Raw genomic sequence first — 24,827 nt, 5'->3', positions numbered from 1 at the left:
GGGGACGAGGCGGAGGGCAGCGGCGAGGGGGAGAGCATCCGGCACTTCCCGCTGGACAGGCCCAAGTCCCTGCTGCAGCAGCTGCACATCTCCTTCCAGGGCTCCTGGCTCAAGGAGTTCCCGTGGCTCTACTACTGCCAAGAGACCGGCCTCATGTCGTGCGCCTGGTGCACCGCGGCCGTCGCCGCTGCTGCGCCCCCCGAGGTGATCATGTCCGGCGCGCCCCTGCCCGGGGGGCACGACGAGCTCTGCAAGGGCACCCGCAACTACAAGCGCACCCTGCTCCTGCGGCACCACCTCTCCGCCGAGCATCGCCTCCTCTGGGATTTGGGGTGGCTCTCCCGCTGGATGTGGGCAGGCACACAAACACAGCACGAGCTGTTGTTTGTGGCTGTATTCCGTTCCCGTTACCCGTCCGGCCCTGGCAGGTGCTGCTTTCATTAGTTCGTCTGTTTATCTCTTGAAGATAAACCGGCGATGTGGGAAAAAGTTGCGTTCGAATCCCAGTGTCAGAGCACTGATTTAAATACGCTCGTTACAACTTCCTCCTGCGGTACGGGCGGAGGGAGGGCAGTGTCCGGCCAGCGACCGCTTGTGAAATGGGGACTCGGCGGCGTGAAACTGGAATCGCTCTGCCTGCTTAGCGGCGTGGCCCCGATGCACTAATCGGATAACTCCGTGTATTTAAGTTCTTCGCGCTGAAATCTTTTTTTTTCCCGATTGCGTTGCCTTGGATTGCGTTGCTGAGCAAGAAGTCTGCAATCGCTTGGTGTGTGTTTGAGATAAACATGTGGTTTCCTGAAAGCCGTGTTACTATGCCAGCGCTCCTCTAACGCTGTAGGAGTAGTGAAACTCTTCACGTTCCCCGCTGAACTTCAAATCGCTGTGTTTCTTGGCTGCTTTCACGAATGAGGGAGGGCTTGCCCTAGAATATACGTGGATGAAAAGCCCCTACAGAATACTTGTGTTGAATCCGCAGCCTTCTGCAGCCTTTTCTCCTAGGGATGCCTGCGCTGCTAAAAGTTCGCTCGATCGCTTCGCTGGCGTTAAACTTGCCTGCGGGCATTAACTAAGTGTTGCTTCAGGTTAGACTAGTCCTTGAATTGTTAGGCCGGTAGTCGGAATTAATTGATTAGTCACTCCGTTTTTCTGCATTTAGAATTCCCTTTTAATTAAAACACCCACCTTGGCTGGGTAGCTTTATTTGGAGTCTGAAATGTAATGCGGTAGTTAGATTGAGGTTATTGCTTGAGCACTCTTAAGGAGCTCAGGGTACCTTGGACAAGAGCTGCTAGTCAAATGTTGGGGCAGGATATCAGGATTACAGGATGATTTATAAAACATTAGGTGAACGATAAGGGAAACCTTATGGTGCACAAATACCAGTTATCCAAAATATTATTTTTGAATTTACAAATGCAACATTCACCTCCAAGATGATTAATACTACCTTTTCAGCGAGTGTAGTTTTATAGCAGCTACTGTTACAGATATTATGCGGTAGTAGGTCATCTTATCAGTTTTCTTCAGTCTTCTGGGGTTTGCTACTCACTCTGCACTGTTTTAGCCAGACTTGCTTTCAATTAGTTGTTTCTAATTAAGAGACTTATATTCTTAGTTTCTTTTACTTCTTCATATCATTGAAAGTGTTCCAGTTTTGCATAATGCTATTGCAGCGTGTTCCTTACCGTCTTGTTGCCTAGTTTCTAACTTTGAGTTGTGAATGATTACTTTGTAGAAGTATGTGCTGTCGCTCTGTAGCCTCCTGTGTTAGTAGATGCTGTTAATCCCTGCTACGCTTGGAAGCTTCTCTTAGTCTGTTTTAGCTGTATTTAAATAAAAGCTATTCCAAGCATTTTTTCTCTACTCAGATAACTTTGTTTTTTCTTTCTGTCCCCTTACCTGACTCTGTTGTAAAACTGTTAAATACTGAGAGGGTGGAAGGGAGGACAGAATATTGGCTTGTTATTGCAGTAACCTACGAGTTAATGTAAGTATGTATTTGATGATTGGAAGTGTTTATTTGAAGACCTTTCATTGCCATGGGAATATTTGTAAGAATGAATCTCTGCTTTTATACCACTGATAGTTTAAGAAAAAATATTTGTACTAACTGTGATAATAAATGAAACAGTAGGATAGATGAGTCAGTGGTTCTTCTGTGCTGTACAAAAGATAAGGTTGGGACAAAGGTAGCTGTAAAGAGATTTTTTTTGAGTGGAAAACAGTGCTTTGTGCATCCTTCTGCAGTTACATTTCAGTTAAAAACTTCTCACAAGGGAAGGAGTTGCAGTTTTCCGGGAGTCAGTGTAGTTTTCTTTGTGGCGCACTTTCACGTTACAGTTGCTTTATCAAAAACCTGATTAAGAATCTCTGTTTTCCTTCTCTTCTATGTTTAATTTCCGTATCCTTTCATAGTCTTAATGGCACTTGAATTTCTTTTGATACATATGTTTAAATTAATACCAAAACAATAGCCCCATTTTTTTTCTAAATGCCATGATACCAGATACTTGGAACAAAAGTAGGTAATTTGTACCCTGACCATACTTCCAACATACATAATGAGGCAGCAAAGCCGTTTAGATTTAATGAAACTTGGGAGAGATCTTTCAGCCTTTGTGTTAGAGACAGCACACATGTATTATGGACTTGACAAGCCTCAACTGCAGGGCATGTTTAGCAGCTGCTAATAAACATATGGCATAGTGCCACCACTCAAGAGCAGAAAGGAAATTGTAGGTGTTAAGACAGTAAAGCAGTGGAAATTTCTATAGGTCTGTTGGATATTACACTCGTGAAGAAATGAGTGATGATTTCAGTTTATTTTTGGGATACATTTAATTTGGAATGCCAAAATACATCACAAGTGGTTGCAGCTGCTGTAATTCAAGGGTATTGAGCTGTCAACCAATGCTTCTTTCTAAGACCAAATTCTTGAATCTTTTTCTATTCTAGTTTTTAAAATAATTTTTCTTCACATTAAAGCTTAAGGAAATTTGTCATCATCTTGAAACTACCTTTGTTTTTGTAGTGAACAGACTATTGTGTTGCAAGAATCTTAAGAAATGGATGCTTAGTGGGAAATCATGGCAAAATATTTTAATTCTTTGATGAATTTGGGTCCATAAGATGCAGATTTATTGGCTGCTGGGGATTCCTCTCCTCAAACCATCTTCTTAAAACATTTTCTTTCTGAACATAATTTAAAGCTAAACCTTGGAAATACTGCCAGAAAAGCTTTCTCCAGTCTAACAGGCATGTTGGTTTAAAGCAGAAGCTCTCCAAAAGGAGGAAGGCCTTTGATGTGTTATTTTTTCCATGTGAACTGGAATTGTTTGCATTATGTGAGCAGTGATGAATGGAAGTCATGCTTCAGATGTTAGAGTTACATTACAGTGTTCTAAGTTCACTTCTTGACTTCTCTTAGCAGAGTGAAAAAGTTGAGGAGGAAGTCAAGCTTAGAGTAAACACTATTACTTAGTGTGTTTTTATTTAGTGTTTTCATCAAACCTCCAACTACTCAGTTTGATATTAGGCAATTAATGAAATAATTTGAAATTGCTGAGTTGTCTGCAAGTGGTGCTGTGTGTGTACTGTGACAGTGGAGCATCGTGTGCAACTGATGGGACCATGTTTTGAGATCATTTTCCTCTGCCTGTGGTTAAGAAGCTACTGATAGTTTAGAAGATACATTTACCAGAGTAAGAGTTAATTTGGGGGCACAGGGAACTGCTGTAGAGCAAGATGTGGTAGTGGGGAAGGAAATAAAAAATGTGGCATAATTACTTTTCATAGACATGTAGCTGAGATGTGATCTGTGGTTAGGTTGGTTTGGGTTTTTCTTAATTCTTCCTGCCCTCACTGTCCTTTCTTCCAGGGACAGAGTATGCTGATGGAACAGTAGGAAAAAGAAAACTAAACAAACTAAACTTCTAGTAGCAATTTTTGATCATCTGTTTCTGCTCCTGTTAGCTTTTGGGCAAGTTTAATTAATGAATTATACATATAACATAGTAATTTATCTTTGTGTGTATTCTTTTGAAACTGAGCACAATATTAGTTTCCTTAAGCAGTCTCTGTTCTGTTAGAGCACTTCTTAATCTCACCCACAGAGAGATGTTTTTGACTTAGAGCACTGAAGATGCCATAAATTGAAATGAAGTTGTGCTGATTTTTATCTTTTATTCCTTACTAGTGTTTATTAAAGGAGGAGGTGGTTTGGTGTTGGGGTAACTTAGTTGATGAGAATATGGGGTCTGTATTCTGAAAATATAGTTGACATCTAAGCAAATATCATTAATTTGTTGTTCTCATTAGAAAAAACAGAACCCATATGATGATGTGTCATGTAAGTTACAGAAGTTTGAAAATACACTTTTTCCTGTAATTATTTTCTACATCTTGCCTCCCATTGAACTGTATTGTATTTTTTCTGTATCTGTGTCTAAATCTCTCATAGTAATATTGTTTTGTTAATTTTGCTCATAATAAATATCAGTTCTACTTGTCATACTTGATGTACATAGACTTGATAACTGCTCAGATGTCAGGACTTCATTTGAGTTGTGGCACTAGGGTTAGCTGTTTTACCATACCAGCAGTAAACCAGTTGGTTTTAGTACTGCAGTTGTTTTAGAAATGTTTATGCACCCACTTCTGTAAAGCTATAATACTGATTGATTTCTTTCTCCAACACACACCCCTAATAGCTTGGACACAGGTTGCATAATATCTCATTTTTCCACTCAACCTTCTGGTCTTGTCACAATGAAGATTTCAGTCTTGTATTTCTGTAGCACATTTGTGATCTGCAGCTGCTCTTCACCATGCTGGCTTGTCCTGTTCTCAGGAAAGAAAAACCCCACATTGTAAATATCAATTTGGTTTTTTTGTCCCAGCTTGATTGGGTACTTATACTTGCTTAGTTAAAATGTACTCTCTCTCTCTGTTATTTAATCAGACGTTTGTCAAAAGAAAAGAACTCCTGCAGGTGTTTAATGTATTCTCAGAGAATGAAATTGACAGCTATCATAGCATCTACCTAACATTTACTGTGTGAGGTGCAAGTCACTGGTGATTGACAAGCATGACAACACTTCAGGGTACTGTCATTTTCATCTTAATCTGATCCAGTGTCAGTGTAATTGGTGTTTTGAAACTGTGCAGTGCTCCATTGCTAAAGTGACAGGAAACTAGTCCAGAACCAAAATCTGCTGAGAGCTTGGAGTGACAGCCTTAGCTGTCCCACACCTGGAGCAAACTGTTTCACAGCCTTGATCCAAGGTAGTACTTGGGGTGTGTCATAAAGTACAGGAAAAAAATTAAGATGAGGTGGGCAAAGATCTGCTGTTTGTTTTTGCATAAAATCCCAATTGCTTTTATTGCTTCCTCTTTAATGAAGTGTTTTTCTGAGAAGAGTAGAAATTCAGAAGCAACTTGAATGTGACAGCAAACTGAAATTTCTCTGCAGGAGATGCTGAAATGGCACAGTTTCTGTTTTGGTTATACCAGGCCTTATTTGCTGCTTATGTATGTAAACACTGTTTTAGATGTAGTTACAGCCTCAGTTGTCATTCCAGTGATCCACACTGGGATTATAAATTGAGATGAGTACTGATTAAATCCACTAAGGTCTATGGGGTGGAAATTGGCTTTTAAAATATATGTAGCTGGTTTCTGCCTTAGTCCCAAATTAAGAGTAGTACTTTCCTACCATGTGTGTTTTAGATCTAGCATAGCCTATGGGCTCATGATGGTGCTAACATTTCCTTCTTAATACTGATTTTGACCTGTAATGTTGAGGCAGATGAGCTTTAACACCACCTCTAGTTCCCTAATCAGTTAGGTGTTGTAGCAGCTGAGAGAAGAAAATAATGATTTGGCTTGGAACTATCCAGTTTTGGGCTTTGCTTGTTTGCTAGGAAAGAAGAGAGAATCTTGGAGATAGAGTATGAAACAGACTGTCATTGTTGCTGCTCTTGATGGCAGCATATGTCAACCCATATAAGTATGGTCTCAAATATGCCAGTCTGTGTTTTCTGCTTTCTCCTAGCTGCTGCTTTGTAGCATCTCTGAATCATCTTTATCTAAACATGAGTTAGAAGTCTTCTGTGTGCTCTAAAATCCAGTTCAGATCTCTTGATCTCTCCCTGTCCTCATCTTTAATAATGAATTGTGTCTTGGTGTTGGATTTTGTGTAAATATCAGGTTTTAGCAAAATTTTGAAGCCGTGTTTGAGATCACATCTTAAAAAGGTTGTGTGTGTGTAATAAGTATTGTGCCAGTGTTGCCACTGGAAAGTTTGGGAGGCTTATTTCAAGAGAGTCTGAGGCAAGTATTGTAATGGAAGCTTAAGTCGGGAGTTTTTTGTCATCTGCAGTATTTTGTGTGCTTGTCATGTGATACACTGTTTAATCCTAAACCTGCTGCAGTTAAAAAACAAAGGATAAATACTTAGTTTGTAAAACCGTATTAAGAAATACATTTGCTGTTATATCTACTTTAGCAGTTTGTTTTCTTTAAAACATTCAAGGCAGATTGGGACATACAGGCCTAATCTGTGTCTATTCATATCTCAGCATGAAGAAAATGTTGAATCACTTAACCAGATTCTGCTTAATTGTTTAAGTGGAGATTTCTGGGGAAGAACAAGGGATATGTTTCCTTACTTTTGGCTGAAATTTCCCTTCCTTTGCCCTCAAGGCAAATCTAGCTCTGTTTGTTTTAAACTTGGGGGTGGAACGTGCAGAATGAGAGCATGATTTTTAGTTTTCAGAAATATCTTGTTATTTATATATTCCTGTCTGCCTTTGTGACCAAGAACATAAATAACAAAAAAATAGTTTGATTAAAATAATCTTCTTTAGTTTATTTCATATCCTTTTTATTGTGTTGAAGAACTAAGGAGAGCATTTATTAAGAGCTAATTATGTTTGTGCGGTTTTTTTAATTGCAGGAGACAGAGTTACCATCAGAACTGAATAATGAAGGATACTGTGATTTTAACAGCAGGCCAAATGAGAACTCTTACTGCTATCAGCTCCTGCAAGAGCTCAACGAGCAAAGGAAGAAAGGCATTCTTTGTGATGTTAATATTGTGGTGAGTGGGAGGGTCTTCAGAGCTCACAAGAACATCCTGGTTGCAGGCAGCCGCTTCTTTAAGACTCTGTATTGCTTTACAAACAAAGAAAGCCGTAACCAAACCACTGTTACCTATTTAGACGTTGTTGCTGTTCAAGGTTTTTCTGTCATCTTGGACTTCTTGTATTCTGGGAACCTCGTGCTTACGAGCCAAAACGCCATTGAAGTGATGTCGGTGGCCAGCTACCTTCAGATGACGGAGGTTGTCCAGTCCTGCCGCAACTTCATTAAAGATGCCTTAAACATAAGTATAAAATCAGAAGCTCCAGAGACTGTTGTAGTGGATTACAATAGAAGATCTGTTAGTAGGGATGGTTTATCTCCAAGGGATCAAAAAGTTGCCAGCTTCTGGGCAACACGCAACCTCACCAACTTGGCAAGTAGCATAAAAACTGAGAATGATACTTACCCTATTGATGAGGGCCAAATGGAAAGCTACCAAATGAATGACTGCAGTTGGGTCCAGGACAGCTCACCTGAAATGGCTGAAAATGAATCTCAAGGTGAGGGAAAAGTTTTCGTGTGGAATGACATGGGTGCACAGGGACAATCAGTTCAAGAACCTGGAAAAGCAAGAAGGAAAAACCAAACTGCAAAGAGATTTATTTATAATATACCACCTAATACTGAAGAGAACTCTGAAGATTGCTCAGTGTTGCAACCATCAGTCCCATATCCAGAAGAAGATTTGTCATTTATTAAAGAAGAAGCAGGTAAATATTGCTTAATGTCAATTATGGCATTTGAAAATTAAAGTATTGACTGCAGTACCTGACTACATAACTTTTGGGTTTTTTTTTAAATTATGCTGTATGAAGAGTTAATGTATGGATTTGAAATACTGTCATTTGCCTGCCTCACTTTTTGGTGAATTAATAGTTTTGAAAACTTACTGCAATTTAGAAGCCAAGTTAGGGGTGAATTTGAGACACAGCTGGAACAAAGTTCTATAGATGTCTCTTGTTTCTAAAGCAGTTTAAAATGTATGCCTGCTTCAGACATCAAGGAACTGTGGATGTCTCCTCCAGGGGCCCTGCTCTGCTCCTGCCCATGGACGAGCAGTGGTCCCCGGGGGGCACATGGAGACCCATGGTCATGCTGTGTGGTGCCAGCAGTGTCTGAGTACTGTGGTGACCCGTGCCAGTGCAGAGCAGTGTGGGATGGGACTGGGGATGTGTTTCTCCAGTACAAGAAACCTTCATGTGCTTAGTGAGTTGTGTGACACAACAGAGCAGGTCTGGAGAAGCAGCTGTGCTGAAGAGCACTTCTGCAAATGCTTGTTACTTATCTCTGGTCTTCATCTCTGAACTCTGCTTAGGTCTGCTTTAGCTTTACTTGGGAGTTGTGCTTGTGAAGTGAATTTCCTGTACTTCTCTTACTGGCTAAGCTTTGTTCGACTGCACAGGATTCCTTCTGGCTGAGCTGAGGATAGAAGCTGTTTCAGGAGCATGACAGTTGCTAATATGCCTCAGGTCCACAGCACCAGGTTAGATCTAGCCCAAGTGAAGCACCTTTAGCTGCAGGGAGGGGTGGATGTTGGGTCCTCAGCACCCACCCGACAGTTCTGCCTGTGCAGGGCTACACTACTTGCTCTAGTTGCAGTGCCATGAAAAAGGACAGCAGAAGGTCTGAAGCAAGAGCTGAGGAGGATGTGTGTATTAGCTGCACAAATACAAAATTTCTGACACAATTTAGCATGTGATTTCTGTTGAGGATTTATAAGGGGTAAATATTCAGTGTCTTCTACTGATGGAAGTGCAGAGACTATGTCTACTGTATAATGGCACCAACAACAGATATAAATAGTTGTTTGGATTCTGTGGAATTTTGTATGTGTGCTGTGAAGATGTCTTGGAGAAATAATGGAGGGCATGGGCAGTGCAGTATGTTTAGTCCCTGTTTTTTGTTGGTTTTGTTTGTTTGTGGGTTTTTTTGGTTGGCTGGTTGGTTTTTTGGTTTTTTTTGACAGAAGCACCAATGTTTCCAGTAACTTGTTATGCTAAAGAATTAAATTACAAAATACATTCGTGTAGCATTTTGATGAAAAGAACAGTATTGGAGACAGAGCATACTGAATATGTGTTGTGGTGTCAGTCCAAAACCATTGAAAGCTCTGTGACCACAGGGGAAAGTTTATTTCATTTACTGAGTTCTAAAATACTAGTCAACTAGTGATTCTCCTTGGTATTTTCAGAACACACCATATATGTTCCTAAGTACATAATTACATTTTCTGTCAGTGTCAGAATTCTTTTGGAAGCCATATCTAATATTTTTGTAATAATATCTTCACTTTTACTAAGTTCTTGAATGCATATTGTTTGAAACAAGAAGAGTGACTGAAGCAGGGCTCGGTATAACTTACTTTTCACCTGTAGTCCGTTCTTCAGCCTTTGGTATTTTCTCTTCTACTTGTGGCTCTTTTTCTTTGCTTTGCTGGTAGATTCCACTCTTCAACACTCTTCTTTTAACTGCTCCCTCTATGCCAAAGAAAAGGTGGAAGAGGGAGGAGTGCAGAGTTGGAAGAATGTCAAGAATGAGTTGTAGAGTAACCTGCAGGTTACACAATAACTTTTTAGTTTTGGATTAAATTTCCTGTGGGGATGAAAAACTACCAAAAATAATAGGCACTGAGAGGTAAAAAATCCATAAGAAAATGTAATCTGGAATAGATATAAGACAATTCTATAAGAAAAAAAATAAATAATAACTTCTTATATTCAGAGCTAAGGAGTGTGCTCTCCTGTTGGTTGCTAAAACGGAAACATTGAGCTTCTACTATTATGCTTTGTCATGTTCTGACGGGGGTAACACCAGTGGTTATGAACTGTCAGTTACATGCAGGGGGAGTTTCTGTGCCCTTGATTTAGGTTTGGCTTCATCTGGTGCTTTTATGATGATACTGTAGATATGGTGGAAGAGAAGCCTACTTAAGATCACTCCTCTCACTACAAAAATTTATCCCTGAAGCCACTTCCTTGAATTCTATAGTAAATTAATTTTCCAGTTGGGTACAGTTGGTAAGTATTAGATAGTAAAGAGTAAAAGCTTTCTGAAGCATCTGCTACCCCTCTTGTTCCAGTAAAGCAAATATGTTAAACTGCTCCTTGCTGAACATGAGTTTTTCTACTCATAGCCAATAAGGATATGTCAGCTGCTTCTTCCTCTCACCCGGTGTTGCTCATGCCTTGTGAAGGCTGGCGTAGAATAGAGGCTAGATGGAGTTAAAGAATAAAGTAGGTATTTATTTAAAAGCTTCAATGGACACACCTTGAGCAGCACAAGACCTCAGCCATAGCTACACCCAAGATGAACCCAAAATGGCCACAAAATGGACGACCGGCCACGGGGTCTCACACTCCTATAAGTTCAGGTCCATTTACATATTGGACTTAATTGTCCTGATATAGCTTTAGGTTATGAAATCTCATCCTTCTTCTTTTTCTCTCTTCAGTAGACCATTGTTTATGCTCCTGGGCCTGAAACTTGGATCATTTGTCCTTGGTCCCCAGCTAGAGAAAGAATTGTTTTGTCTACCTACTCTGTGAAGAGAGCTTACCGTCCCCTAATATGAAGCTCAGAACTACACACTAAAGCAGTACAGAATCGGAAAAATATAAAAGCTAAAACCTGAGGCATCATTGCCAGTGAGTTTAACACCATCCCTGTGAAAATATCGTGTTGGTGAGCTTTAGAGAAGCTTTAAAAAAGTTAAGATGGATTTGAAATTCCTTGTACTGTCTTACATTTACTTATATTTTACTTAAGTTTTCAAGACTTTTCCAATTTAGCTATATGAATTAAAGTAGCTTTTTAACTAAACATGGAATGTTACCACTTATCTGAGGATTTTCTCTCCTAGTTGATAATCTGCTAAAAAGGTCTTTTACTGTTTACAGCCATCATTCATCCTACAATTAACCATTTACCATAGTGAAAATAACCATGCAGACAACACATTACAGTCAGTGTTAGAGTGTGTTACAAAAGATCATAAAAGCTCAGTGAACATAATTCATTATATGCTTAATGTCTGTTCATGGGCTGATTTTGTCAATTTTCATCACTTCTTGGGTATGCCTTTCATCTGGGCATGGTGTTTTTGGTTTTTTTTTTTAAAGTGTCCTATCCTCAGACTTCAGAACACAGCTGTGAAGTGTTGCTTATGCTTTCTGGAACTACTGTGTTGACTTTTAGGAGACTTGCATGCAATATCTCAGTAGCTTTATGAAGCTGCAAGTGTGTAATTTGTTACTGTGATTTTCAGGCTAGATTATGCTGTACTCTGATGGGGGTGAGGGAAAGGATAACAAGGGCAGGATTAAAACTGTCCTTGGTGGAACAAGAGGGTTCCTGATTGATTTTGTAGGAGTTCTTAAGGAATTAATTCAGCTTGCTGTAGAAACAACTACTTTTCAGAAGGATACAAACAGCAGCTAAACCTGCTTGCAGAAAATGTAGTGCTGGTCCCAGTGTTTGTCATGATGCAAGGGAGGAGCATAACACAACTTGATTAGGCTTTGCAGTAAAGCAGGTATCTTTGTATTTGAAGAAATCAAGATTGATGGACTTATCAGGACATGTGTATATTTCTTGTAGGCATAAACCCCACTTGAACTGACTGTGTTACCAAAGAAAAAAGAACTGTATATTTTTCCATGGTGCTCTAACTCTCAGTCATTTTTTTTTTTTAGACCTTAAGCTGGTACCCCAATTAAAAGATTTGAGTTCCTTGATGGACCTTTAACCACTTTATTTGCCCCATTCCCTATGTAATCCAGTATTGAAGGTGTCAAAGGTTTTTAGAAGTCATCTGAAAACACTGCAATATCTGAGGGTCAACCTCTTCCCCATTCATACAATTTACCTTTCCCAGGGATCATCCCAAAGACAAGGAGATTCCCTCCACACATTCTCACAGTATGGTCTGTCCCTGAGCCTACAATTCCAATTCCAGGCAATGTTTTGTGGGGTTTTTTTGTTGTGGGTGTTTTTGGGGTTTTTTTTGGTGGGTTTTTTGGTTTTTTTTTGGTTTTTTGGTTTTTTTTTTTTTTGTTTGTTTTTTTTTGTTTTTTTTTTTTTTTTTTGTTTTGGTTTTTTTTTTTTTTTTTTTTTTTTTTTGTGGTTTTGGTTTTTTCGGGTTGTTTTTTTTTTGTCAGTGGGTTGGGGAAGAAGGTTTTGTGGTGTCTCCAGATCATCTCTGCCTGGAAATCCCTTTGAGTCTCAGTGTAATGCATTGACTTACTAAAAAGGATCCATGAGAACAGTTAACTGCCCCACAAATAAATGGTCTGCATGAAGAAAGTTCTTTACTTTTTTCTGTTTCACTGGTGTAGTTGTTGGAGGAGATCAGCAAAATAGCTTTCACTTTCTTGGGAAGGAATTTTTCAGGGAAGGTATGATAATCAAGTGGAAAAGCAAGTGCATAATATATTTGGCATCAGTTAATGGTCTTCTGTCAGGGGTAGTTGATGCTAGATCTGACTCCATAGTTGCAGCAATATACCACATTTTCATGAATGAAAAATAGTAAAAATTGAGAGCAATTTGGAGCAATAGATAGAGTATGAGTAAGATTGCATTGCCAAAATGTCTTGAGTATGTCTGAGCCCTCTGTTGCAAGGGGCGGTTGAGGAGTGATGTGCTTCCAGAATAAGCCTTTTCAGAAGAGGCAAGGTTAAAGATGTGAGGAATACTCTGGGAACCAAGGGAGCTCAAGATGCTTTCTTTTCCCCACCTTTCTAGTATGTCAGTCTTGGCAGTGCTGTTTCCTCTGTCATGTTACCTAACATAAGCAACAAATCCAGCTCTCTAATAGCAATCCAGATTGTATCAGTAGATTACCACTGCTTTCTTTGCAATCCTTGAAAGCTATGGCCTAATCGCTTATCCTGTCTACTTTGTCTTTTTTAATTGATTAGATGAGCAGTCAGTGTCAAAAATATAGTGAAAAATAGTATTTGTTTTTCTCTTACTTTCGCGCTGTTTCCAGTGCTAGTGTGTGTAAAGAAAACAGAAGTTAAGTTCACTACAAACAGCTGTATCTAATGCAAAGTTTTGGTTTTTTTCCCTCAGTGTGCCATATGTGTGTCCTTTTCTGTAATGCCCTGTTCAATGGCTTCTGTCAGTGAACTTCTCATTATTTCCCATATCATCTCCTACTCAGTAATATATCCTTTTCTGGCCCCCAAATCTGTATATTTCCTGATATAAATCAGAAAAAGAGTGAAATTTGTCAAACTAAGGATGCTTCTGGCTTAGACATATTCTCTTTCTGGTGGTGCACGCCTACCTCTTGCTTTCAAAACTGAAAATCATTGTATCTTCTGGTTATCCTTTTTCCTGGAAGCAAACACAGTAGAACATAAAATCCTTTCACAATATTTTTGGTAGCTTTTTTTAGTTGTCTAAAAGCCACACAACCACTTTATTTTATTTCACACTGTCCTATCTCTTGTCAAATCAACACAGTGTGAGTTTTAGTGCTGATGGTTAATCAGCTTCTTTGTATTCTGGGGTTTTTTTATTATTTTGTCTTTGCTTGTTGTTGGCTTTTATTGAAGATGAGATTACTGATAGCCTTATATCCATGCAGGCTAGAAGAATGGGTAAATGTTTGAGGTTAATTGACATTTGGATTATTAACTTATACCTCTTAGAAATCAACTCAAGTGTAAAAAGGGAACTTTAGATCAGAGGCAAGTTGTGATCAGGTGGTTAGTCTGGAGACACAGAATATTATTGCTTCTAATTAGCTTTTTTTTTTTCCTCAGAGGTCTGCCTTACCTGTCTATACTTTCCCCCTTTGCACCCTATCCCCAGTATACCAATATGACTGCATCCATAGTTGCTTTCAGCCTCCTATCAAGAGGCTATCATCTGGCTTTGACGTGACCAGATGATAACTATGTCTAATTTTGCAAGCAGGTTTCAGGGGGCAGTAGCCTGGGTGAGAGGAGAAATGGGAGAAGATACTCTGAGCCACAGGAGTCTGTAAATGTGTTGCATTCTGGAAGCTTACCTGACTGTGGGATCTATATCCAGCTGGGGAAGGTAGAAGAGGCAGGGTATTGCACTTTGAGCTTCCAGTCTGTGTGTAATTCAAGTCTGTCTTGTTTGGATGAGCAGTTAGATACTAAAGATGCCTTTTGCATGGTTTTGTTTTGAACACATTAAATGTGTGCTTAATCTAGAAAGCAGGTTTTCTAGGTCAACGAATTATTCTAAGAATAAGCATTAGGTTTAATTATTATCTACTTAGTCATGTATACTGAAGCATGAAGCATGTGTAGCAACCTCTTATCACTTGTGGTATCTGTGCTGGTGTTCTTTCATGTTATACTGGGTCTTCTCTTCCAGCTGGAGGTTGAAAGATTTAGTAGCTACTACTTACACTAGATGACAGCTCTTAAATTTATTTGGCTATGCTGAGTCTTGTGCTAAGATCTCGAATTATGCAGGGGTTTGAGCTCCTAAGTTCCCTCAGACTTAAATATCAGCTGTGTACATAAATGTTCCTAGTGACATTTCGTTTGTATTCTCATAAATACAGAAGAATTATCAAAGTGATAGTGTTATAAAGTGTCCTCAGCTTGGTCCAACTCTTACCTATGGTCAGTCTTTGGTGTATGCTTATTCTGAAGGAAGCTATACGATAGTGCCTGTACGCAGCATAACATTACATCTGTGCGCAGTAAAGACTTGGGTCTGTTGATCTTGGAGATATTCATCCTATAAGGGAGGGAAAAGTGATTAAAATATTTTATTACTGATTGACCTTTCACTATTCAGCTACAGTTCTAGGACAGGGAGAAAAATCTATAAAGAAAGGATCTAATACTTGAAATATTATAAAAGTAGGTTTGGTTTTTTTTCCCCTCTGCTAGATCCTGAAGCCTGCTGTAATTTGGAGGCTTTTAGCCTTAAGAGCACAACACTGCTTCCTCTCTAATCCTTTTGTGTGTATTACAGAAGGAAGTCTTCCTTCTCACCTCAAAGGAATGTGTAGTTGGCATGTCTATAGGGTATCTGTGTTCTATTCCTTGAGCTGTTGAGATGCCATTGCTGGAGTCCATCACTCCAAATTAGTATAAGGAGTTCTTGCCTCTTTTGGACATAACAGAAGTTATGCCAGTAATTAAAGTTAGAGTCAGTAATTTAAAAATTTTTCCTCACTGCTTTGTGTTTTTTAAGGGAGAGGGAGGTTTATTCCCTTCCCTCTTCTTCCTTTTATAGCAAAATAGATAGTTAGATGAACTAAAATACTGCTATTTCTCATCTGCATTCACTCAAGCTCTGCTTTTTAAAAGCTCTGGTGGAATGCCTAGTTTGGCAGTCATGATCCAGCTTTGCTTGTTGTTTGCCATTGTCTAATGGATAAGATAGAATTATAAGCTTCCTACTTGTTGAGTGATGTCCTTTTGAACTGTTGTCTTATGTTGCAGACCAAATCACTGCTGCCAGTGGTAATGCTGCCTGAGCAGTAAATGAAACTACTTTGTGTCTCATGCTGTGAGGATTTGTAATCTGTACTTTTTTCCAGTAAAACTGCAGGTTGGAAGTGTTTAAATATGCAGCTTGCTGCTAGCTGCATGAAATTCTGGTTTAGCCTAAGACAATTCCCTTTCCCAAAAAATCCTTAGAATGAACAGTGTAAGGATAAAAAGAAGTCTTTGGGCTATTAAAATGTGTAGTTTCAGGCTTGAAAGCGAAAATACATCTCCTCAAGACTTTCACAGTGGTGACATTGGGAATCCAATGTGAGGACTCAACTACCATCTAGAGGAATAAAAGGAAATCTGCCAGTTACCACTGCAGTTTGTTTATTTAACAACTGTTTGCCCGTGAGGAAAGTAATGGATTTACGAGTTCATGATTTCCAACAAACTCCTGTCTTGGGGATTGGGGGGAACATTGATTTGCACTATTGCCAGAAGAGCTTTTGCCCAACAAATATGATTTTGTCAAATTCTTAGTGCAGCTTTATTGTGTACTATTTATAGTTCTCTGTGCTCTGTAATAGTGACTCCATGTTCACTGATGCAGTTCTTACTTGTTATGAAATATGTAAGTAAACAAGCTAAGATATTTTTAAGGCATTGTTCACTTCTGAATCATTTTATTTTTTAAAGAGGAAAAAACGATACAAAGACAACATAAACTGCAGAAGATCTTGTCTTAAGAGCAAATGTAAATATGCAAACTAGTCTTTTAAGCTGTTATAGTCCAAGTAATTACAGTCTCTTGAATTGATGTGGTTGTAGAGTAATGGAGATGATTATTCAGGAAAGGATTTTGACATAGCTGTAGGATCCTTTATATAAATAAAGGTATTTAAAGTACTATATATATATATACCATGAAGATTTTTTAAGGCAGTAAAAAAACCCCATGCCTCTAGTAGAAAATACCTAGTTTTGTACCAGCTAGAGTACTTTGGCAGTCCAGGTGAAGTCACTGCACAAAGCAGTTCTGAAGAGAAAGGTTTTCTGATGGAAAACCTTTCAGCCCCCTCATGATGGTAGTGAGGGAATACATATCCTTACCATCAAAGTCCCTGCAGTAGGAAAAAGGCTTTCAACTTTTCTCAGGATGGGGAGAAGAAATGGTGCTGGGGAGAGTAGTTCAAGGGTCTCATTTCATTGAAGTTAGGAATACAGTTATTTCTTGTTTTAGTATTGAATACTATGTGAAAACATGCTATAATTACTATTTTAAGGTTAGAAACGTTTTTGTCACAGTTTAAAAAGGACATATATTGCTAAACAGATTAGATTGATGACTGATTAGAACCCAGGAAGCTAAAGAAAGAATGTGTCTTTAATAGCTACTTCAAGTGACTTCAAGTATGGACTGTTGCCGGGTACTTCAAATGACTTCAAGTACGGATTGCTGCCGGGTACTTCAAGTGACTTCAAGTATGGGCTGCTACCGGGTACTTCAAGTGATTTCAAGTATGGATTGCTGCCAGAATCTTGGCCAAAAGAAGCTTGGGAAAATGGTAAGTGTGTCTGATGGAGAGTAGGTAGAGGGTTAGGAAGTTATTTAATCAATCTTCTTCCGTATCATTTGCCTTTCTGGATAATGTACTTCCTTGGAGGGAGGAAAAGGAATTCAAATGTATGGAAGAGTAAAACCAGAATGTGATTTATATCAGTTCTAGTATTGTGACTCAGTGTGAAGGTACCTGAGGCCTTTAATAACCTGATAGCTGCCTGTCCCTTTAATAAGCTAAATACAGATAAATGGCCTTTGAAATTGAAAACTTGGATGGTGAAGATATGGAAATAAATATAGTTTTAAAAGGAGATCTCAGCATATGTCTTGCTGTTAAAAATAAAAAACTTCATTACAATAAACGTTTTTAGTTCCATGTAGCTGTAATTAAGCGTTTTTCTGTCAGTTCAAGCAAGCAATTATCTGTAATTATTTTCCTGTCTGAAAACATACTGAAAATACCACCATATCTAAAACAATAGTTGCTAGTTTCTTACAATACATAAAGTCTTCAGTAAAAAGAAAATATCAAGTACTGGGTAATAGTAATACTTACCTCTTCTTTTTAACTGAGCTGTTACTGGGATGTGGCTTATGGTTTATTTTAAATATTTTGGGGGTTAGAGTAGAAGAAATGTGATCATCAAAAGGTGAAATTTGCTGGCAGTCAAGAAATTAGAAGCTGGGTCTTAGGAAGTCTGTCTGTTCTTAAACCATTAAATTCCCATATATCTTGCAGCCCTGATGTCTGCCTGCATAAGACTTACTTTTCTTCACACAAGCCATTAGGTGACGTTATGTGAACATGCAGCTCACATGAGTGCTCCAATGCACAATCTTGTGAATAATAGCAAAATGTAACTTCCATGTTTGGATGGATTTAAAAGCTCAAAGGAGGCAGCTCTAGAGACAGGCCTGTGAGCATGTGCACATAATGTGCATTTACTTATGTTTTCTTCCTGCCAATGTGAGCACGAGAAACTCTTGCACATAATCATGTAGCCTTAGCCAGTGCTTTTTGGATGCTTCTAGAGGGTTATGATTATGTTCATATGTTCTCACCTGTAGTAAGCTGAGTCAGTATGCTATTATCAAAGTCATCTTTGTATTTCCGTGTGGCCTTCTCCACGCCATAGAATCCTATGGTGTTCTTTTTCACACAGTAATAGGCAACTGTATTAAACATGTTTTGCATATATCCTTTGGGCAAACTATATAGAGAGTTCTCCTCCATCATAAGGAAGAAGTGAGATATTGCTTCTTCAGAAGGTTTTTCTGCTCTTTCTATTTTTTCTGCTGTTAGATCAAAGTAGAAAATAGGTAAAATCTGAACCAATAACTTCCTTTTTGAGAATTTCAGAATTTTGCTACCTCTTAGTGTCCTACTCCTCTTGTCAAAATTCATTCTTACTTATACTTTTTTAAAAGTCAGATCTTGGTAGATGGTTCCTGCATGTAATTCTAAATAGAATATTGGAAGAGAGGATTGCAACTGTCTAAATGCTGCAGTGTTAGAGGGTTTCTAATGCAGAAGAAAATGTTTTCTGGTATAACTGACATCTAGGAAAATGAAATATTGGTAAATTGTAGTTAACTAACTTCAGTTAATGAACTAAGACTTCTGTGGTAAAAATGACTTGGTTACAAGTAGGTATTTTTCTAGTAGAATTGTACATGCAGAACTTAGTGGCATTTTGCATTTCTGCAGACAGGCATTGTCCTGATTTCACTGATGAAAGGTCATGTGTTTTGCTTTATTGTTTTAGCACCTGTTTATTTTTGTGCACCAGGCAGAACAAATTTAAATTATTTTTTGTGTGTTTCATCATCTTTTCCCCTGATGCTTCTTATCTTTCAGGCGATTCCTCTGCTTTAATCATGAACAAGTTGAAGTGTCCACACTGTAATTATGTAGCCAAATACAGAAGAACACTAAAGAGACACTTGCTCATTCACACAGGAGTGAGATCTTTCAGTTGTGACATCTGTGGGAAGCTGTTTACACGAAGAGAGCATGTAAAGAGACATTCCTTGGTAGGTAATCTCAAGTGTTCATGTATATGTATGCACATGTATGTGTGGGGTTTTATGGGGTTTTTCAGGTGTTTTGGTAGTTGGAACAAACTGTTCTCTGATTTGACATAATGTAAATTGTCTTATCTTGATCTGAAATGGATGAAGATAAACATTTCTTGGATAACTGTGCCTCTTGTTTTCTTAATGGAAAATGCAGTGTCAACGAAGACAGTAATTTCAAGATTATTTTGAAAGTGATGTGATAAAGGGATGCAGTGTATATAAGTATTCTGAGGATAATGAAAAGCAGTTTTGGCTTAGCTTTACTGCAGTAGAACATCACATCTTGGTCTATAATGCTGCATCACTATTTTCTGTCAGGGCAGCCTGTTAATTCAGCAATTGCACAATATCTTGAGGTAGTTCTGAAATGTTTATTTCACAACTAGACAAAGTTATAATACAGTATCTGCTTTAAGATTAGGAAAGAATGAAAAATATCTGATGCAGAAAGTAAACATCTGTCTGACTTGCATTCTGCCAGTACTACAACCAGGAGTTCAGCTTACCCTGTTCTGTGCACATTGCATAACTCGGGATTTGATTTGAGTACTCATTTATCTGAGGATCCAGAGAAAGTTTTATCTGTCTTGGGTATTTAGTAGGTACTTTGTATCTAGTCTACAATGAAATTAAGACTTCATTATAATATATACAATATAAAATCCAAGGTGTGTTTTAGGGCAATAATAAAAGCAAGATCATGTTGGTGGTGAGAAAATAATAACATTTTTCCAAGCTGTGATTTTAAAAATTCCCCTTGTTTTGTAGATAGCTAGAAAAGGTTAGTTAGCACATGGAGTGGGGTAAATTGCACTTCTCCAAGGTGCTGCCCCTGGGCTGGGGCAACTCTCAGTGTCTGTAGAGGTTGTTGGGTGAACACGTTGAGAACAGCCCTGCCAGGAAGGATTGGGGGTGCTGGTGGGTGAGAGGTGGGATATGAGCCCCCAGTGTGCTCTCTCATCCCAGACAGCCAAATGTATCCTGGGCTGCATCCAAAGCAGTGTGGCCAGCAGGGTGAGGAAGGGCATTCTGCCCCTCATGAGACCCCACCTGGAGCACTGCATCCAGCTCTGGGGTCCCCAAAACAGGAAGGACATGGAGCTGTTGGAGCTACTCCAGGGGAGGACTATGAAAATGATTGGAGGGATGGAGCATCTCTCATATGCAGAAAGGCTGAGAGAATTGGGGCATTATTGCCTCATTGATGGCCATGCTCCTTCCTTTGTGGCTCACCAGAGAAGATGGCAGCAGTGTGAGTTAGCTGGTCTACCAGGAAGAGTAGAGTGGGACTTCAGTTTTCTGTCCTGCATTGTTTGACCAGGACGTGTAGCTGAAGATTTTTTTTCCTCTAGGAAGGGAGATGAAGTCAGACAGTGTGAAAACAGCTGTGGAGTGAGCTCAGAGCAGTTCTGTGCTTTAACTGAAGTGTTCTTTCTCTGATGAAGTCAGAACACTTTTTTTCTGGATTTTTTCCCCCCTTCCTTCCCATTTCAACTCAACAAACCTCAAACATTCTGCCTTGTGTGAAGTATTATAACAAGTCTAAAGGCTGAGGAAAGCACACGTATCAGCTGTACAGACTATACAGCAGAGCTGAAGTGACTATTTGTATCATGACCTAATTTATTTTTCCCCTTATTTGGGTGGTAATTTCTCTTTTATCTAAAATTACAACTTTTTCAATGGGACTTCAAATTCAAAATAAAAATTTATGGTTAGTCAACAACAGCCTTCTAATTTTACACACAGACTCAAATACAGGCCAAAAAACTTACCTAAGGGACCTAGAAAGTTGATGTTAATTTTAATAGTGTTGGGAAGGAGAAGTCATGGAAGAAGAATTTTGCTCTTTGAATTCTTGAATGTAATAACACTTGCTTGTTCTTAATATTGCTAGAATTTAAAATTGTAAAAAGCAATTTTCTACAATTTTCTAAACTAGTTATCTTGTGTGCAGTGGAAGGGTTTGTGCTGCTCTCATTGCTTCTGAGTCTTGCTCTGTACCCTGAGGAGATGTGAACTGAACACTCGCCTGTGTACAAAACAGGCAACCTGCTGAGCTCCAACAAAGTGGTTTGTTTGTGGGCAGTAGCTCATATCTGTTGAGGAATACATAAATAGATCTCCAGTAATCCTTCCTTACTCTGAATAGTATTGGGTATCTTCTGGAAAAGTTAAAAATAGGAATTTTTATATTAATAATTATTATTGTTGTTATTAATAGTTTTCTATTACTATATGCAAATGTAACCTGATATTCCTATATTCAGCTGTTAAAATTTCTCTTCCTTAGGTGCATAAAAAGGATAAAAAGTACAAGTGTATGGTGTGCAAGAAGATTTTCATGCTAGCAGCCAGCGTTGGAATAAGACACGGATCACGACGTTACGGAGTTTGTGTAGACTGTGCAGATAAATCTCAGCCTGGAGGGCAGGAGGGAGCAGACCAGGTGCAGGACACAGATTTCCCTAGGGATGAAGAATACGAAGAGAATGAAGTGGGAGAAGGCGATGAGGAGCTGGGTGATGATGTAGAAGAACAGAATGAGCAGTCTCGATGGGATGAAGGCGGGGAAGTCTGTATGCCTTTAGATGACTGACAGAGCACGAGACTTCAGGGTGCTGCAGGTGGACACTGTACGGATTGACTGCTTGAATTCTTGGACTGAAGGCTTGCGAAATATGGTACAGGCTGGATGGTAGTTATGTTGCTGTGAAAATGTAGGGTCAAAGCCTTATAGCAAAAAAAAGGATTATTAATTTTTTTATGATATTTGCACAGGACTGTACAGCATACAACCGTTTGGTTGAATTATACAGAGTCCTCACATCTACAGTCAGTTATCAAAAGAAAAATGTATTTTTTATTATTTATAGGCTATAGCTACTTGGGTCCTATTCAGACATAGTAGTAACTGTAATTATGTTACACATTCATGTACCTGTTAACATGAATGAAGAAATTTGCAATTTGGTATGGAAATACGAAGACAGCTTTCCCAAATCCACTCGTACTTTTGTCAGCAAGTCAGTGAAGCTAATTTGGGCTGGTGGCTCATTTTCCACAAGCATGTCTTTGCCATACAAACCTTACCTCTCCTGTAATCTGATAGGTGAAAGCCAATCATTTAAATATGTGTCACAGATATTGCCAACACCGTATTGAAATTTGGGTTGAAAACTTTTGGCTCTATGCTGGCAGGTGCTATGGGTGATAAGCACTGGAGAAGTCTTTTAATGGCATTAATTTAGTGTCTGTTTTTAAAGAAGGTTGTTGTTGATTCATCAGTTTTAAAATGATAATGCAGAAGAAATGACCAGTAATGAAACAATAGACTGATCAGAGCATGGGTAACTCTTGTGCCACTTAGTCAAAAGAGACAGTCATGCTAAAAGGTATCTGATGTAATAATGTTTCTTCTCCCTTCTAAGGCCCCCCTTCTCTCAAAATTTTTTTGTTTCCCTGGTGTATACCTCAGTCCCACAGAATAAAAATGCAAGGAATGGAGAAAGTGTCATATTAAAACAACTTTTTGGTCAATAATTTCTTACTTGTCCGTTTTTTGGCTAGTTTATGTGATATGAATTGGACACTAGGCTAGTGTGCCCATCGTTCATCATTGAACACAAAGTAATTTTTATTCTTTTGTACTTCGTGGGTTGTTGTTAGTATTTAATATAAACAAACTACATTTAACTTGCTCATTTGCTGGAAATTTTTTTTTTTTTAAGAAAAACAAGAAGTCCAAAGGAAAAAATGCTCTTTGAGTTGTCTACTTTTCAGGAGGATATGCTCCTTATGCTCTTTGTTTCAGATTTTCTAGGAGGCATTGAAACTTGAATTTTTTGTAGCCATGTAGTTCTTTCTTTTTTTTTTCCTAAGCTTGTAATATTGTACCAATGATTTCAGGCCCCTTTAATAGGGAGGGGAGGGCATTACACCTTCACCTTAAACTCCTCTGTGTTGTCTAGCCTAAGGCAAGTTAATTCAGGCAATCATTGGAACAATAAGTCTGATGTACTATTATGTCACAGTGAGTAAATATGCAGAGCATTTGTCATGACACATAGCTAGGCCAGTGTGACAGTACTGTATAAAAAACAATTGAGGGTCACCATATTTTTCAACTTTGTTTAATTTTAAAGTGAGTATATTTTTTCCTATTTTGTCAGGTAACTAAATTATGGTAGTTGTGTGGATAACTTTGAATTATGCTTTGATGGACAAAATCTTACTGGTGCTCCATCTGATCAAAGTTGGTATGTATTTAAAGAGACAAGCTTTACTGTTGTCCATAGAACAGTAACATAATGTTAAGACATTGTTTTTGCTGATGGAAACTGAGATGATAAGTTTGAACTACAGTTATATGGGAATTAAAATGCTTTTTTTTATCATCCACTTGTTTCATTGGTAGTTTCCACATCATTGTAATCCTGACATGAATAGTTTTTTGGGGAGGGTGGGGAGGGCAGGGTACCTTTTTTTACACTGAAGATTACATTTTATTCTCATTGTTCTAGACTGAAATGAGTAATGTGTAATTCTGGTGGGGTCCAAAGTAGAAATTAGTTGGGCAAAAATGATATGAATGAAAAAGTATTTTAAACGTTAAAGTAATGTTCTGCTTTGTGAATATGTAAGTATAGCATAAAGATTTTTCCATCCCATTTATCCCTTTTAAAACCATAGTTTACAATTGGTAGATCTGTCTATATATATAAATATATATATATATCTGAAATTCACCTAAATCTGCTTTATTAGAATACTGCTCACTTAATGCTTAGAAACTGGACCTGGCTCTACATTCTTAATGTATTTTCCTTTTTTTTCCCCTTTTGTTTTGTTGGGATTTTTTCTTCAAGGTATGAACTTATTCTCTTGGAACTGAATCTTCTTTTACTACTTAAATCATTTATGTATATCTGGTAAATTATGACCAAATTTGTTGTTAGACTGCATTACAGTAAATTGAAATATACACTTGGTACACTACAGAATTGTTGTGCTTTTGTTCTGGTTCTGTTTGGAAAAGCAGGCCTTAGTAAACATTTGTGTTATTTATAATTATTCAGTTATTCACTGGCCTTAATATTCTGTTGCATTGTGACAATCATAATTTCCTTGGTAAAGCTTAACTGCTTGCTTTTACAAGTTGCATGTAATTGCCCATGGTAGGTTGGAGAGAGAGGCTGACTGTCTCTAGCAAATGGTGTGAAATACTTCAGTGAAGGTCCACTGTTCTTGTCTTGGAGAACCATAAGAATTCAGGTGCTATCTCCAGTCTGGCTTTTCTGAGTTGTTTTATTTAGAAGTTATTTTAAATATGTTAGCTTGATTTGGTATAGTTCTAAATAAAAAAAAAAACTTCTGAATAATTAGTTCTTGAGAGACAGCTCAAGTTTCTTCACTATTATAAGAATAGGAATAATTTCTCTTCGTGCAAGAAATTCTTTCCCTCAAGAAATGCTGAAGTTATGCTGTAGTAACACAGCAATGGATTTTGTCTGTTTTGAGATTTTTTTTTCCATTTTAAAATAAGACTGATGCCTTTAAAATACCATATTTATCAAATGAAAAGATATTCAGTCTTTCATTTTGTCTTC

The 24,827-nt window shown here is 38.3% G+C and overlaps 1 protein-coding gene across 1 annotated transcript in view; it reads left to right on the top strand.

Moving 5' to 3' along the window:
- ZBTB10 (zinc finger and BTB domain containing 10) overlaps positions 1-24,221 on the top strand; it is a 31,066-nt gene extending 6,845 nt beyond the window's left edge. The window contains exons 3-7 of the mRNA XM_031061715.1: positions 2-428; positions 6,952-7,856; positions 16,970-17,143; positions 18,998-19,173; positions 21,512-24,221. Coding sequence (XP_030917575.1) covers positions 2-428; positions 6,952-7,856; positions 16,970-17,143; positions 18,998-19,173; positions 21,512-21,817 — 1,988 coding nt within the window. The 3' untranslated portion in view covers positions 21,818-24,221. The remainder of the gene's footprint in view (position 1; positions 429-6,951; positions 7,857-16,969; positions 17,144-18,997; positions 19,174-21,511) is intronic.
- Positions 24,222-24,827: the final 606 nt, after the last annotated feature.

Source organism: Geospiza fortis, unplaced genomic scaffold (genome assembly GCF_000277835.1).
Source record: "Geospiza fortis unplaced genomic scaffold, GeoFor_1.0 scaffold25, whole genome shotgun sequence".
Classification (NCBI taxonomy): domain Eukaryota; kingdom Metazoa; phylum Chordata; class Aves; order Passeriformes; family Thraupidae; genus Geospiza; species Geospiza fortis.
Note: the sequence above shows the minus strand (reverse complement) of the source record. Positions and strands in the feature narration are given on the sequence as shown.